The sequence below is a fragment of the Curcuma longa genome, chromosome 11 (assembly GCF_044706935.1).
Source record: "Curcuma longa cultivar G26 ecotype Majalengka, Jawa Barat chromosome 11, ITB_CL_G26_1.1, whole genome shotgun sequence".
In the NCBI taxonomy this organism is placed as follows: Eukaryota; Viridiplantae; Streptophyta; class Magnoliopsida; order Zingiberales; family Zingiberaceae; genus Curcuma; species Curcuma longa.
Window position 1 is genome coordinate 15,949,292 of NC_133871.1, and position 14,922 is coordinate 15,964,213.

At 35.8% G+C, this 14,922-nt stretch overlaps 3 protein-coding genes across 4 annotated transcripts; 1 reads left to right on the forward strand and 2 right to left on the reverse strand.

The window, feature by feature from the left end:
• Window positions 1–641: 641 nt before the first annotated feature.
• On the reverse strand, window positions 642–6,343 carry LOC141837215 (ATP-dependent DNA helicase Q-like 1). Its single transcript, XM_074724658.1, has 11 exons — window positions 6,244–6,343; window positions 5,399–5,572; window positions 5,199–5,338; window positions 4,289–4,549; window positions 3,483–3,646; window positions 2,589–2,685; window positions 2,422–2,465; window positions 2,216–2,330; window positions 1,795–2,145; window positions 1,471–1,695; window positions 642–798 (listed from the first exon to the last, which is right to left on the reverse strand). The coding sequence occupies exons 1-11, from the start codon at window positions 6,341–6,343 to the stop codon at window positions 688–690; spliced, it is 1,782 nt and encodes a 593-aa protein (XP_074580759.1). The 3' UTR covers window positions 642–687.
• A 517-nt stretch (window positions 6,344–6,860) lies between these two features.
• Window positions 6,861–10,963, reverse strand: LOC141838928 (protein DEHYDRATION-INDUCED 19 homolog 4). The gene is made up of 5 exons (XM_074726555.1): window positions 10,816–10,963; window positions 10,567–10,712; window positions 9,103–9,183; window positions 8,700–8,953; window positions 6,861–7,264 (listed from the first exon to the last, which is right to left on the reverse strand). Exons 1-5 carry the CDS (start codon window positions 10,886–10,888, stop codon window positions 7,159–7,161), a joined length of 660 nt encoding a protein of 219 aa, XP_074582656.1. The 5' UTR covers window positions 10,889–10,963; the 3' UTR covers window positions 6,861–7,158.
• Window positions 10,964–12,559: 1,596 nt separating this feature from the next.
• LOC141840472 (uncharacterized) lies at window positions 12,560–14,810 on the forward strand. 2 transcript variants are annotated; one of them, XM_074728463.1, is made up of 4 exons: window positions 12,560–12,710; window positions 12,828–12,915; window positions 13,025–14,489; window positions 14,582–14,810. In XM_074728463.1, the coding sequence occupies exon 3, from the start codon at window positions 13,048–13,050 to the stop codon at window positions 13,699–13,701; it is 654 nt and encodes a 217-aa protein (XP_074584564.1). In that variant the 5' UTR covers window positions 12,560–12,710; window positions 12,828–12,915; window positions 13,025–13,047; the 3' UTR covers window positions 13,702–14,489; window positions 14,582–14,810. The 2 variants fall into 2 exon arrangements, with proteins under 2 accessions (XP_074584564.1, XP_074584565.1); XM_074728464.1 differs by having other exon boundaries at window positions 12,838–12,915.
• The last annotated feature ends 112 nt before the right edge of the window (window positions 14,811–14,922 follow it).

A 14,922-nucleotide genomic window follows, 5' to 3' on the forward strand; every position in this document is an offset into this window, starting at 1 on the left:
GTAATTTATTTATTTATGCCCCGGGGGCTAAAATTCTCATACAATAGGTAAGTTACACTAATTGATGTCTTAGATTATGGATAAATATTTGGAAAATTAAACTATGCTATAATGCAATCGATAAGTTCTAAAAACCAAACTTACATATAAATCAATGTGAAGGATCTGCCTGTTGATCCTAATTTGCAAAAAGATTATCTAAATATTATGCTAATGATCATGATAAAATTAGGATAGATTACTTGGAAAAAGAACTTTACCAACTGCGAATTCATGCTTTTATTTAAACACAATTCAGTAATATACTCCTTAACACCCCTTATATTGTGTCAACCATTCAATAAGTATAGAAAATGATTGAAATATGACATTAAGAAAGATGCTATATTTTATTTATGTTGGAAATGATATTGAAGAATAAGGCAAACATGGTTGGAATTTGCAATGGCTTTGATAACCTCAAATTAACTGCTCCTGAGAAACAGCAATGCTTGTGTAACAAAAACAATTATGGCTAACATTACTGGCATAGAAAATGGATCATTCTCAGTTATAATCGAAAATTTTTGTTTTATAGCGTGTAGGACAAACAAAAAAAAAAAAAAAAATCCAAACCAGTTCAGCTTCTTCGAAACCATTGAAATAGGAGAAATTGTTACGATAGAGCTCCCAAAGCGGGCCATGTTCTCACTGAACTGAGTTTGAACAGTTATCGCAGGGACTGGGACCGGTTATACAGGCATTCCTGTTGAATGCTTCTCCAAAATGACTTAAAAGTGTCTGCCTCCTACATTCCTTCTGCAAACATGATAAAAATTTGATTAACAAAGTTTTATAAGCATTGTTGCAAATTCTACGTTTCATTCCATCAGAATGACAACACATTCTTCAATGTATACATAGAATATAACCAATGTGAAACCCATATCTGGAAATACCAAAACTCAGATTTGTTTTCAGAGTGATATGTGGAGTGCATCATGATTGGAGGTAATGAATAGATGTCACATAATTATAAGAACATATACTATTGAACCTATATGCTACTACCACCAAATTGTTTATTTTTGCATTCAAACATGGAAGTCTAGTAGCGTTCAGAAAATTAATCACACATTTTTTATGTTATAATTGATCTTAAATAAATTGATTTCACTAATATTTACCCTAATCACATGGCTATATAAATAACTATCCTGATTATAGAGCATATTAATCAAGCAACTTCTAACCACCGAGTTTAACATCTTTTGACTGGTGAAATGTTCTGACCTGGCAGAATATTAAAGCAATTCTGAAGCCATATCTAGCCCAGATGTTTCCATTTACTGGAAGATAAATGGAAAACAACTATGTTAAACATATCAATAGATATAAGACCTAAATGCTCGATCAGATCAGCAAACCATTTATACTATCATGAAGCCATATCCTGGGAAAAGCAACAGAAGGTGAAGAGGTTCGGAATACCTTTAGTTCACAGTATCCTTGCATTTTCTTTGCTTGATCCATTGCTGTCTTAAACCTCTCCCTTTTAAAACCTTCTCCATTCCGTAACATGCAAACAACTCGACTGAAGTCTTTCTTTTGATAGAAAATAATGCATGTTGCTGGAAGATTATCTCTTCCGGCCCTTCCAGATTCTTGGTAGTAACTTTCGATTGATTTTGACAATGTATGGTGGATAATAAAACGCTGCCCAATCAAATCAAATCCAAATAAGTTAACTGGATTGTAATACTCGTCCAAAAAAGTACAAGTGCTTCCAAATATAAGCTTATTAAATAGACTTACTACGTCTGCTTTATCTATGCCCATGCCAAATGCAATCGTGGCACAGACAACTTTAGCTTCTCCTGTTTGCCATTTCCTCTGAGCAGCAACTCTCTGATGAGCAGTCAAGCCAGCATGGTAGTGCACTGTTTTTATCTTGCATTTTGTTAAATATTTGGATACTTCAACACATTCGCTTTTTGAAAGACAATAGACAATGCCAGACATGTTGCCGAAACGATCTTTTATTAGTTGGTCAAGCTGTTTTAATGAACTTTTGTTTTTAAGTATCACTTCATACTTCAGGTTAGGTCTATCAAAGCTTGTCTCAAGAACTAAAGCATTACGAATTCTTAAAGTATCCAATATGTCCTGCAAGTTTAATAATCACGTTTAGCTTCTTGTTTTCATGCCACAACAAAGAAATGCATCTTATAATCACCTGACGGACAGACTGAGTTGCAGTGGCAGTCAATGCCATTACAGGGATTCTAGGGAAATTTTGTTTAAGACATCCCAGTCCTCTATAATCCGGCCGAAAATCATGCCCCCATTGGCTGAGAATAAAAACATAGCCATTCAATCTATGCATATAATTATCTAGGTTGGCCATCAAATTGGATCCAGTCAGAGTAATATAAAAGTTACCTCACACAATGTGCCTCGTCTATAACAAACCTGGCAAGTAATTCCTGTCACAAAGCTGTACTAAGATCTTTTGCAGCCATTTAAAAAAAAAAGAAAAGAAAAAGAGAAATAAAGATTCTTGGGATAAAATGTCTCTGGACCCTAAATTTCTGCAGCCAAATAGCTACCTTTTGATGCAAACATTGAAGTATATCCATAAAAGATGATTTCCCAGCAATTCGTTCAGGAGTAACATACAGGAGTTTGCATGAAGGATTACCACTTCTGTATAAAGAATGAGAAGAATGAAAATAGAAGCATATAAGAACACAAACTATTAACCCCGGAACTGAAAATTTCTGAGACATAATAAATTAATATTTCTCCTCATTTTAATCAGTCATGTAAAACAATAAATTACCTATAATAGAATTAACTGGGAAAAAATTGATGAAAACTGGCCCTAAATTGATTCCCATAGAGAAGTGTTAGCTTCCAAATTCAATCCCTTTCTTGCCAAAACTTTAGTTTAAACTGGTTATCTTTCCTAGCTATTTCAATGTTTTTCTTGGAAATGCATATGTTGTGAGAGAAAAGGTGAATAGCTCCTCTTCAAATTATCACGGTGTTAGGTGCCTTAGGAATCAGTCATTTAGATGACAGTTCCTCCTCTGATGGTTGCAACAATTTTGTGAGAGAAAAATTGTGGCCCTTAAGAATGACAAAACGATACAATCCAATTTTGATAATGTTACAGTTTAAAATGGATCAAAAGAAGCAATAAGTGAAATTAGTTCCATGCTTAAGCTATTTTCCAAAACCAGGTTATTTTTATATGGTGAATCTCTGACAGATACATATCATGGCAAATACAAATTTGGTTATGTGACTTAAGTTCAAACATTATGCATATTGAGCAAAATCTCATCGGCTATTTCATCCTAGCATAACCCATTGACATATCTAAATGAAAATTTCAAACCTGATAGCAGACTAGCAGAGATCAAAGATATCAGATAGCGAGATAAGAATCTTGATGGTACTATATGAGCTCATAGTTCCAAGATGGAGGTGTTTCATACCTAAGTTCTTGGATTACAGCTGATGCTTGTGAAGCAGTTTGCTGTGAGTTCAGAAAGGTTGCAGGTATTGCATATTTGACATTCAGTGTAGTGATTTGATCTTGAATCAATGACAGCAAGGGGCAGACAACAACAGTAACTCCTGGATGAAGAATAGCTGGAAGCTGTAGGTTCATGCTAGAGTTAGCAAAATCATTACCAAAGGATACAAAATGAAACTTATTTTCCAAGTTGAGATTAGAAGTTGCAAAGGTGATTTTTATTTTTTTAGTGTACCCAAAGGTTTTCCCCCAACCTGAAGCAAGCAAAGGCTTATAGGGGCTCTAGTATTTGCCAAAGTACCTCCTTATGGTGTAATTATCATAGCTAATTCATCATTACTTTCATCAGTGGAATATTGGTTAGCATTGTCTATCATGTAAAATCTTCCTTATATTTTGCTTATTATACCCCAAAGGTTTTACCCCAACCTGAAGCAAAAGCAAAAGCTTTACAGGCTCTATGTATTTGTCAAAGTATCTCCTTATTGTGTAATTATCACATTCAGTTAATTCATCATTATTTTCACCAGTGGAGTATACTGTCTAACTTATGTACAATATTATTAGAGAATTATGCATGGTTAGGAAAATAATAAATCAATCTATCAAAATGGCCTCTATTGACTACTATTATATCTCCTTCACAAACCCCATGAGCTAATATTCCACAAAATCATGTGGATAACAAATACCTGAAATATATCAAGCAAATATCAATGGAGCTTTGCTGAAATTCCAAAACCATAGATTAGAGGAACATAAGACCTGGTAGCATAGACTTTTACCACCACCAGTGGGCATAAGGACAAAGCAATCTTTCTTCTGCATAGCTGCCTTGCAGGCTTGATACTGCAGAGCACGAAATGTTCGGTTACCAAAAACCACAACATTTGCCAATGAAATATCATCCATAGACTGCAGTTGTTCATAATTTAGGATTTCACATCCATCTTGTACTGCATCCAAGTCTATCCCTCCAGGGGCATTTGATGAAACTTCTCCATAGCAGCTAATATCTTCATACACCTTTAAGTATGAAAGAATAATTATTTGGATACAATGAGAAAAAATAATGGGTAAATTTACGCAGTTCATATATACCTATATCTGAAATCAGCAATAATTAGCAATAAAACCAATGAAAACAAATAGAAGGGGAATCTACCAGACTGGGGAAAACAACAGCATCCAAGATATTCAAAATAATTAAGAGGGAAGTTACAACAGGTGTTAACAGGCAAAATGAACTATTGCTATTGTATCCCAATGTAAAAAATAATTGAATAGATAAGAGTTTCAGAAATAGTTAAAGTTAACTGGAAATTTTTTTTTACCAACTCCCAACTATTTATACTTGGCTACATAGATCTAATTTCAAACCATTGAGCTCAATGGTTCAGGAGATTAGTTATAACTAAGTTGCTTATATCTTATTTAATTATATTGATAGTTTATCAGTTCTACCTCTAACCCTTAAGACAGACCGACCGACCAATATAACATTGTAAAAACTTGTATTGCTGGACGAATTACCACTGATATTTTAGCAGTCATTTTACTATGCACATCCAAACAAACTCATAAAATTTAGCATACTGAATGGGGATTGTAGAACAATGGTAAACCCAAAAAGAAAATAATTGTCATATAAAAATAACAAATAAGAATAACTTACTCTTGGTTTTGAGGGCTGTTCAATTCTGCGAACTTCATTTTTCTCAAAGCCAGAAGAAAGATTGCGATCATTCTGGCTTATGACTTCTAAACGTGAATGATTATCATTGGATGAAAAAACACTCCCAGCAATTTTGTTCCCTGCATATCCCACTGAATTTAATCTTCATTCATAAGTTTCTGGCACAATTGGATTCTCACCTTCTCTTTCGTCTGGAATTGTATCAATGAATATGTCGCTCAAAGCTCCACAAGCTTCCGTTTCAATAGCTTGCAGATCATCCCAGTCTTCCTTGTCTTGGTTAAAATCAGCCAATGCAGCAAGAAAATCATCACCACAATGCTCCACGGTAACAAAATCTGTACCATCCTCCCCTACACAAGGAATTAGAAAATCATCACATGAGACAAGATAAAAAAGATGTCAGAAAATTTCTAAAACCAAAATCAGTTACCAGAGCATTACAAAATTATACAGAGACACTCTCTCAGCATTAAATTCAAACCATTTGACAGAATGATTGACTTGAATTACTCAAAAAAAATAATAAAGGAGAAGATTTGCAACATTATCTGGTGGTAGAACTTCAAATCACAAGGATGTTACATATTATGGGACATTTTTATTTGCACGCCAAAGACAATTATAAGGATGATTGACTTAAAGTTATTGTCTGCTCTCGTGAAATCCAGTAAACATTTTGCATTAGCTACTACCCTTCCTATCAATGATCAAGGTGAATAAAAAAAATGATCAAGGTGAATAAACTACTGTAGGGCCACTAAAATGACAGAATCCTTCTGATCAACAAATCTTACTATACAGAATGTAAAACAAACATCACTATGTCCAAAAGAAGAAGATTAAATGACCCGAGAATCTTGCAACTAAATGATGCCTAGGGTTTAAGGCGTCAATAACACAGAAACTGCAATTGGCTGAAGGAACAACGTAACATACAAATACCAGATAGAATGAAACTTGCTGTCAGGGGGAATTGAATTCGCTCTTTCAGATTGAAGAAATGGATAAGGGAATGTCTCACCGTACAGATCGAGAAGGCGATCCAAGCACTGATTTGCAGTATCTTCATCGAACCCGAATTCGTACGCTAAACTAAGAAGCCGTGCTCTCTCCACCTCCATTTCCCGCTCTGCCGCGCCCAACTCCCACTGCGCGACGAGGAGGGTTGACGCGTGCAAGCGGCGCGATTATCGGCGGGAAACTAATGTTTTAGGCGCTCGCTCCCTCCAAATGAACCGACCCGGCCCCAATCTCCAATTTTGGAGTTTTATATCACAGATGTAAATTAATTTTGAAGTTGACTGATTCATCAGGATATCAATTATTATATCAATTAACTGCAAAATTTTGTTGGCGAATTTATTTATCTATAAAATTTACAAAGCTTGAATGGGGCTTAAATTTCACGAACTAAAGCAAGGATCAACAAATTAGAAAAATCATGTATAATAACATCATTAAAGAAAAGTTGTTCATATACTATTCGCATACTTTTGCTCATAAAGGTTAACCAATCGAAACAATCGTCGATCACTAGTATTTATTTAACATTTAACATGTTCTTAATGAACTTAAAAGTGTGAACATGCTTTTTCACTCTAGAGTCAGGGCGGAAATTTAGAACTGAGCCATATACACTTCTACATCAACACAAAAATTATTTATTTTAAATAGATAGCAACAAATACTTGGACAATTTATTCGAGTCTAAAACATTATTCACAGGATCCCACTAGAACGTAGATAACAGAAGGTCCGTAATACATTCCAATTCCAGGCCCCAGTCTCATGTACAACCCTGTAGAAGCATCCACCCAGCGTATCACTCCAAGCATCGAGCACCTCGTCCAATTTTGGCATCCTCTATTCGACCTCTAAAGATGTTCAGATTTTTATGCTGAAACAAGGTTGATGCCATCATGTCTGCCGCTCAAAATCATGCATCATCATCGTCAAACATTGTGGAGAGGACTAGCTGCCTCACGAACTCACTCCTCCGAGCACTCTCCTCCAGGTTTTTGTCCGAGTGAGATGGCGTGGCGCTGTAAAATGAAGATTACAGATGTTAGAAATAAGATTAGATAAAGTGTCAGACATTGAAAGAGGTGATGCTACCATGTTCTTAAATAATATCCTTAATTCCCTTAGCAGGAAGTGAACAATGAGTACTTTTGTCATATAGAAATTCTGATGATTTAGAAATCTCTGGACAATTTTCATCCTTACGAAATTCTTCAAAATTGGTGAAGACTAGATAAAAGAGATTTAGAAACTACCATGACAAGACATTACCAACAAATTGACAAAATAACATCATCCATTGTCAACAAGCAGATGAGTAAACGTCAGATATTTGGTCTTTGCCACTGAACACGGAGATATCATGTTAGTCTTATGCTTCTAGTGAGGTTTTACCAATGAACATGGAGATATCATGTTAATTTTATGCTTCCAAGAGGTTTTATGCTGCGAGAGGATGTTTCCATGTTATAGCAACAACCAGAATATAGAAACAATATACTAAGCCCAGATTTGCAGCTATCAAAAATCTGTCCCATACTAAGTTAGCTCGATATTCATTACCTCCGAAGAAATTAGTTTGTTATTTCTCACACGAAAAAAGTATAACCATAGCATGACATTGTCTCCTGATCACTACCAAGACAATCCAGTAGAAAAATGATCACTATACACAAGCAGAGAAGTAACCAACTGAAATATGAAGACGGGCAATCAAACTCTAGTAATTGCACATGAATGACAGATATAAAGAGGAAAAAATAACTCATATGACTACTGATCCATAATTAAATTGCTAACAGAAATTCGTTAACCTATCTAAATAATCCAGACAAACAGTAACTAATGAATGTACAACAATCATAAACTAAACTCTATATGGGGACAGTTTAAGCATTTACTGGAGATTGATAAGTCACAGTAAATCAAAATGCTAAAAGTTTAATCATCCAATTTGAGACATAAAGGCAATGAAATGTATAATAATCATAAACTTCAAAAAGGAAACAGATTAAGGATTTAATGGGAGAACTGCACCAAAACAATTTATCTATCAATCTGAGAATTTATGCTAAAGATAAATAATAACAATAATAAAATTGTCCGATACACGAAGCTCCCACCAATACAAGATCCCAAGGAAAGTGTCTATTATACGCAACCTTATCCTGCATTGCAAAAAGTTATTTTCGCGACTCAAACCCATGACTACCTAATCACACAGTAGCAACTTTACCATTGTGCCAAGACTCCTCTTTAGTTCATCAAGCAAAATTTCTAGTTTATCAAACAATAGTCCCAATTTCTTAGTGGATACAGAAAAGAATCAATTTTATATCGGCTGTGAGAGAGGAAGCCAGCAAAAAAAAAAACTATCAAATACCATAAAATTTGACCATATGGAATATACCAGAACACTTCGCGATTTATAAATTTGATGTCATCATTACATCATACCTCTCAACCAATTTCTCATCTGAAACTTTGCCTGCAGAAGTTTCTTCCGCCAGGGGTTCAGGTTGTTCATCTGATGTATCTACCACAGGTCCATTAAACATGAATGATGATAACAACGGATCAGGTGCAGCATTGGAGGTACCAATAGAACCTCCCAAAAGTGAATGAAGATTGTCTTCATGTAAATCCTTTCTAAGCAGAGAATGTGTAGAGTGAGATCCTAAGGAACCTTTGCGTAATCTCCTTCTACGCTGTATGTTAGTTCTTGTCAAAGAATCCAATCAATCTATAGATATTTCAACTTCTAAAATAGGCTTTAAGTAGTAAAGATGCACACGATATCCATGAAGAATAGAATAAAAGTTGATAGATACACGCAGCCAATGAAAAAGAGAAGAAAGGATATCTTAAAAATACTCGCATGTTCAGTTGTTATGTGAGCAACCATCTCTGACCCAACTCTAGCTGCACAAACAGGGCAGACCTACATGCAAGAAACCAAATATGTAAACAACAATATGTGGGCATCAAAGACAAAACCATAGCACATAGGTGAATATAATTTCCTCAGTTTTGATTCCTACAAGCAACAAACCAAATATGTAAACAACAATATATGGGCATCAAAGACAAAACCACAGCACATAGGTGAATATGATTTCCTCGGTTTTGATTCCAACTGTAGGTTCTCACAAGCAGTTACCATTTTACACATAACACTAAAAAGAAAGCTTTATGAAATGAACATGGTTAAACTCTAAGTGGAAATAGTGTGCATCAGTTAATCTGGTTAAAGACAAAAACACAATCTCATTTATTCTATCACCACTTATATGATACCCATGTCATGGTCATGTAAGAAGAAAAAAAAAAGGAACATAGGTTGAGAGGACAAGCAAATCTTTCGAAGACATGTTAGATAACCAGTTCAGTGGATGGAGAAGAAACAATGATTTTGTATTGCATGTAGTGGTTCAATTGTATCAGTTAACTGCAGTATACTGAATTTTTACAGTTTCAGACAAAAAATGAATAGAGATGATTTTTAAACAGAATCTACTATCAGCCAACCCTATAAAGAATCCCATAGCAGCCATGAGTGCCGAATCTGTACCTATGAAACAAATTGTGAATATGATCCAAGTAATAAATACCCATGTTTCCTAGGGATCCCAACTCCAATACTATCACCATGCTTCATTAGCCTATACTGATCCACAAATAATTCAGATGTCTAAAAGAAATCTTGTCAGATGTTGTGCACAATCAATACAAACATTAAAACTCAAAATGTAAAAAATCATGGTCAGGTTAAGCCATTGGCTGGTGAGCATCTAGCCCGGTGCTAATAAAGTTTGAGGTATGCAAATTCTGCAAACTGAAGGACACCAACCCTAGGGGCACTCCTGGCTCCAAGGTTCATCGAGTGTCAAAATAATCAATATATGACGGGCAACGTGTTACATTTGCAGAGATTCATAAAGGCCCAGAATTTTGTGAACCGGTGGCCACTAGTGGTATATGAAATACCTTCCAAAATCATCTTGGAATGTTCTATGTGTAAACAATCAAAACCGATCTTGCTAAGATATTCACGAACAACGCTCTTTTGGATTGTCAATATGCAATCAACATTAAAATCTTCTAATACTACAAAACTGATAATACATACGGTTGTGGCCAAAAATTGAATAAGAAAAACGACCAAAATAAAGAGAAGGTCAAAACCCGTTCATGACACAGATGACGACAAAAATGAAGAAAGCAAGAGAACTAATCGGCGCCCCAAGATCTAAAAGATCCTAGTAAAATTCAATGACGGCACAAATTCCAAACTTTTCAGAGGTACGAAGAGCGAATTACATACCCCATTCCTGGCCTCGACCGGATGTTCGTCGTCGATGTGGAAGCAAAGCCCCACGACGTCAAAATCCTCGCAGCAGAACGGGCACGCGAACTCCGTCCGACAGTCGTCGTCTCCTCCTTCCATCTCATCGGACCCAAAGTACGCATCTACCGTACCATAAATCCACAGGATCAAACTCCTTAAAATACCGAATCAACGAGAAAGCAGAAGCGTAGAAACAACAAAAACCACAGGGCAGTGAATCCCCACCGTATCGCGATTGCAGAGCCGACTGTCGCCGCTTGGAGGCAGCAAAAAAGCGGCTCCACGAATCGGGCTCCATCAGTCCGTTCCACGATTGGGGGTGAGACGAAACCCTAGAAATAGAGGAGGCGAGATGGGGTTTGGGTTCGGTTGGCAGGATGCGAGGAAGGGCCGAAGGCGATGACGCGTCTTATCAAATAAAAGGAAAGGGTTACTAGTAACCGTCTACGTGTCACGCGATTAGTGGTGAAGCGATGTGAACGGTACCCATATCTTGTTTAGGGAATTCGTACGCTGAGAGCCATTTTATAATGCGGATGGGGACGAGAGATCCGGTGTCACCGTGGGCGTACAAAACGGGCTCATGCAAGAAATGCCGTGCGTAGGCACGTTGCTCTTTTCTTTGCCTTTTAAAAACTTTATTTCGAGATTAAAAAATATATATGATAATTTTTAAACTATTTTCCCGTTTGGAATATATTATAAATTCAATTAGTTTAGTATTAATTTTTTCCATAATTACTATTTAATCCAATCTGTTTCCTCTGAGAACAAGTTGAAGAACATAAGCAAAAATAAAAAAACTCTCCTTGTCTTAAAATTTTCCAACATCAAATATATATTATAAAGAGCATCCATAATTTACTTCCATTATAACATCCTTCAAATATAGGATCCATTACCACATATTCGTTATAATAACATATCTCTTTTTTCATTTTTTTTAACATTAATATTCATTATTTATGGATCTTATCTATTTAATCATCTTAAAATTATATCATATTAAATAAATACATTATAAATACATTTAAAATACTCATTTTCATTGTGTTTCTCTATTTTTAAATTATTAATCATTTTAATTTTTTTATAGCAAGGACGTTGCATTGTATTATTTAGTTAAGTATAATTATTCAAATATCCTTTCATATTTTTTTGTAATATTATTTTCCATTTAAATCTTTTGTATAATTTTAAATTGATTAAACGCATTATAATAGTTATAAAATTACAACTACAATAATATAAATATTAAATAAACATAAATAAAAAATATTTATATTATAATAACTAAAAATTTATAGTTGCTATTAAGGATGAATCAAACTAAGAATACGAAAGATGTATGCTTATATGGAGGGAAGACGGTGTCCTTGCCTCTCCCTATTTGCCACTCATTTTTATACTTCTAAATTTCTTCTAAATTTTGTGCACTAAAAATCTTTGACTCTATTCCTAACTATTATAATATATATTTAATTTATTTAAAAATATTTACATGGTAATAAGTATGATTTCTATATATATAGTAGTTACGGTAGGATCAATTTAAAAATTAAGATTTAGAATTTAAATTAGGGATAATAATAATAATGATAAGTATTGAAAGGTATTTAAGTGATTGTATCTGATTAAACGGTCATACAGGTACGTACTTTGTCCATGATCAAGAGCGTCCTTTTTCACTTTTGCCCAATAAAAAAAAAGGCACCATTTTCGTTTTTACCCCCTATAATATGTAGGCTGATGCCTGAGGGTCTGGACCCCACTCTTTATCATTCGAGAACAAGAATTGGAACGTTCACAAAAGGGTCCCGCTAGATGCCTGTCTTAACTTGGTTCCACCACCACCACGTCTCTGGTGCGCGCGGCGGGTAGCGAGGCATTACGTATACAAGAAATGTTTCCATTTTCAAAGAAGAAAAAAGGGGTCGCTTTATTTCTCTGCCATCGGCCTTATGGAAATTACTGTGATCACTTTCTCAGATCTCTCCTTCGCTGGTCCGTTTTCACCCTCTTCAACGATCGATTTCACTTGTTCCGGTGCTTTTCCGAGAGTTTTTTGGTGGTTTCTGTGGCCATCTGCTCTGGGGAAACTGGATCGCAGTGCCTCAACGGTAAGACCTGTTTGCATTTGACGGATTCCTGATCCAGTGCGTTCGATTTTCTCATCCGTGCCACTTTTCAGTGCTAATCTGATGTTTTTTTTGTTGTGTCTGTTGTATCCGGTTTAGTATCGTTCAGATCTATTCAGTAGGCGGAGAAAAAAAGGATTTTGATTTGTTTTAGCCTCTGGTTTTGGAGAATCTCGAGCTTCAGAAGGTATACTCTTTTCTCAATTAGAGTCTGAAGCATTCGGAGCTAGCCCTTTTCTCTTGAATCATAAATTGACGCTTGCTCTTTTATTTAATATTCATTACATGGCTTTTAGGTTGTGAGTTTCTTCTTCTGGAGATGGATACAATTGTTTCCGCTGCTCATGAACGCCACCGGTACATCTGCAGCAGTAAGTCAGGGATCACAAGTCAGTTTGGTTGCTTCTCGCCTTCGAGTAGTTTCAGAGGGATGAACTGTCGAGCCTTCAATTCTGATGCCGCTTTTATGCAGTCACCTCCCAATAAGTATTTCACGATTGGTGGCCACTCGGAAGCCAAATCTCCTTCCTATTCCCCGCAGACGTCAAAGAAAAGCAAGAGGAGCAAACCGATCCCCATAAACGGCAAACCTGCTCCTAAAGAGGCCGCTTTTACCACTGATCTTTTTCACTCCGAGCTTTGTGTTGGACCTGCCTACACAAAATATGCTCCTAAAGGGTCCCCTTGTACAACTGATCTTTCTCGCTCTGAACTTTGGGCAGGACCTGCCTACACAAACTCACCTCCACCAAGTTCTTTGCCGATTCCTAAATTCTCCCTTAGAGAGAGGCGCAGCGTGTCTCTCGAGCTTCCACTTTCAAAATCTGAGTTTGTTCTTCAACCTTTGTCGAAATCAGCTCCCTTGTCTCCTGCTATTGAGTCGGCATCCTCTGTCAGTGGCTTCCTTTGTCACAATGATATTGCCACGGAGACCTTAAGACGGATTCTCCACTTGGATATTATTGATGACTGAAAGGAACGCTGGACCTAAAAACTTTTGTACATAGATGTTCTATGCTTTGACATGTTTAGGTGGCACTGAATAACTTTATTTGATAGTCGTCGTTTCATGGTAAGTGGTATTCGCTAAGCTAAGCTGATGGAACTTTAGGTTGTTTAGCATTATCTTAAAGAATGAATCTTGTAAATGTCTGGGAAAAAGAATGTTGGAGAGGAGAGGTAACTAAATGAAGGTTAAGTTAGTGAAGTGATATTAGGCTGTGCTGAGAAGGAAAGAAACTTGCACAAGATTAAGCAAGTGAATAGTAATGACATTAATTTGCATATAGGTATATGAACCTACTGTTGTCTGCAAAAGTTAGTTCTTCTTTGTCATCTAGCTAGTTGATATTCTCATCCATTAGTTAGTTCTAATCTGTTTATTCTTCCCTTCCCTAGTAAGTGTCTAGGTTATTTTAAATGTCAATTCCATAATGTCACAACACAATTGTGCCACCCACTCTCTCTACTAACTTTTTAGTTGCTTCAGTTTTAACCCCATCTCTTCCCTCACTCATCATCTAATTTCTAATGCAATAGTTCCAGACTTCCCCTTTCCACTTCTTCTATTTTTGGGATGAAGATGTTGGATGGGCTGGACTGTAGCATCTATCTTCTTTCCTTCACTGTTATATGTATGGTGGATTTGCTTTGTCATCCTGCAATTATTTGTGTCTATTTGGTAGTGTTGTTTAGATTTGAAGTTGTTTGTGAAGCAGGATTTTAATGGTTGCACTGCCTGAAATTGGTGATCCCTTATAGGTACTACATTTCAGATCTTGGCCTTACCATATCTTTTATTAATTTTAAAGTATTATCTTCTAACTTTTTTCTTCTTTTCTTTTCCACAACAGATGAATGAAGAATGTAAGTCTGAATAGTTAATGTAGGTTGTTTCTTCAGCAAGTTTGTTGTGACAATGCTATCGCTAACTAATGTTCTGCCAGCATCTGATGCTCATTCTTACAGCAGTGCGGTTAGTCATGTCAAACATATGCAGTTTCAAATACTTGTACTTTGGGATGTCATGATGTTGTGGTGATAATATGTTATATTTCACATGTTGTTTGCCATTTTCTTTTATTTTCATTTGCAATGTGATGATGTATCATAGCCACGCATAGTGTGTAATGAGATATCTTAAATTTAATCATTTTTATGAAAAATAGTGTCTGCAAAATTTTTAATACAAAGA

Excerpts from the sequence above, each read along its gene's own strand:
- LOC141838928 (XM_074726555.1), bottom strand. The coding sequence starts at position 10,888 with ATGGAGCCCGATTCGTGGAGCCGCTTTTTTGCTGCCTCCAAGCGGCGA. Across the intron at positions 10,713-10,815 it reads GGCTCTGCAATCGCGATACG|ATGCGTACTTTGGGTCCGAT; the intron begins GTGGGGATTCAC and ends ATGGTACGGTAG. Across the intron at positions 9,184-10,566 it reads CGGTCGAGGCCAGGAATGGG|GTCTGCCCTGTTTGTGCAGC; the intron begins GTATGTAATTCG and ends TCTTGCATGTAG.
- LOC141840472 (XM_074728463.1), top strand. The coding sequence starts at position 13,048 with ATGGATACAATTGTTTCCGCTGCTCATGAACGCCACCGGTACATCTGC.
- LOC141837215 (XM_074724658.1), bottom strand. The coding sequence starts at position 6,343 with ATGGAGGTGGAGAGAGCACGGCTTCTTAGTTTAGCGTACGAATTCGGG. Across the intron at positions 2,331-2,421 it reads GACGAGGCACATTGTGTGAG|CCAATGGGGGCATGATTTTC; the intron begins GTAACTTTTATA and ends TTTTATTCTCAG. Across the intron at positions 799-1,470 it reads AAGGATACTGTGAACTAAAG|AAGGAATGTAGGAGGCAGAC; the intron begins GTATTCCGAACC and ends TCATGTTTGCAG.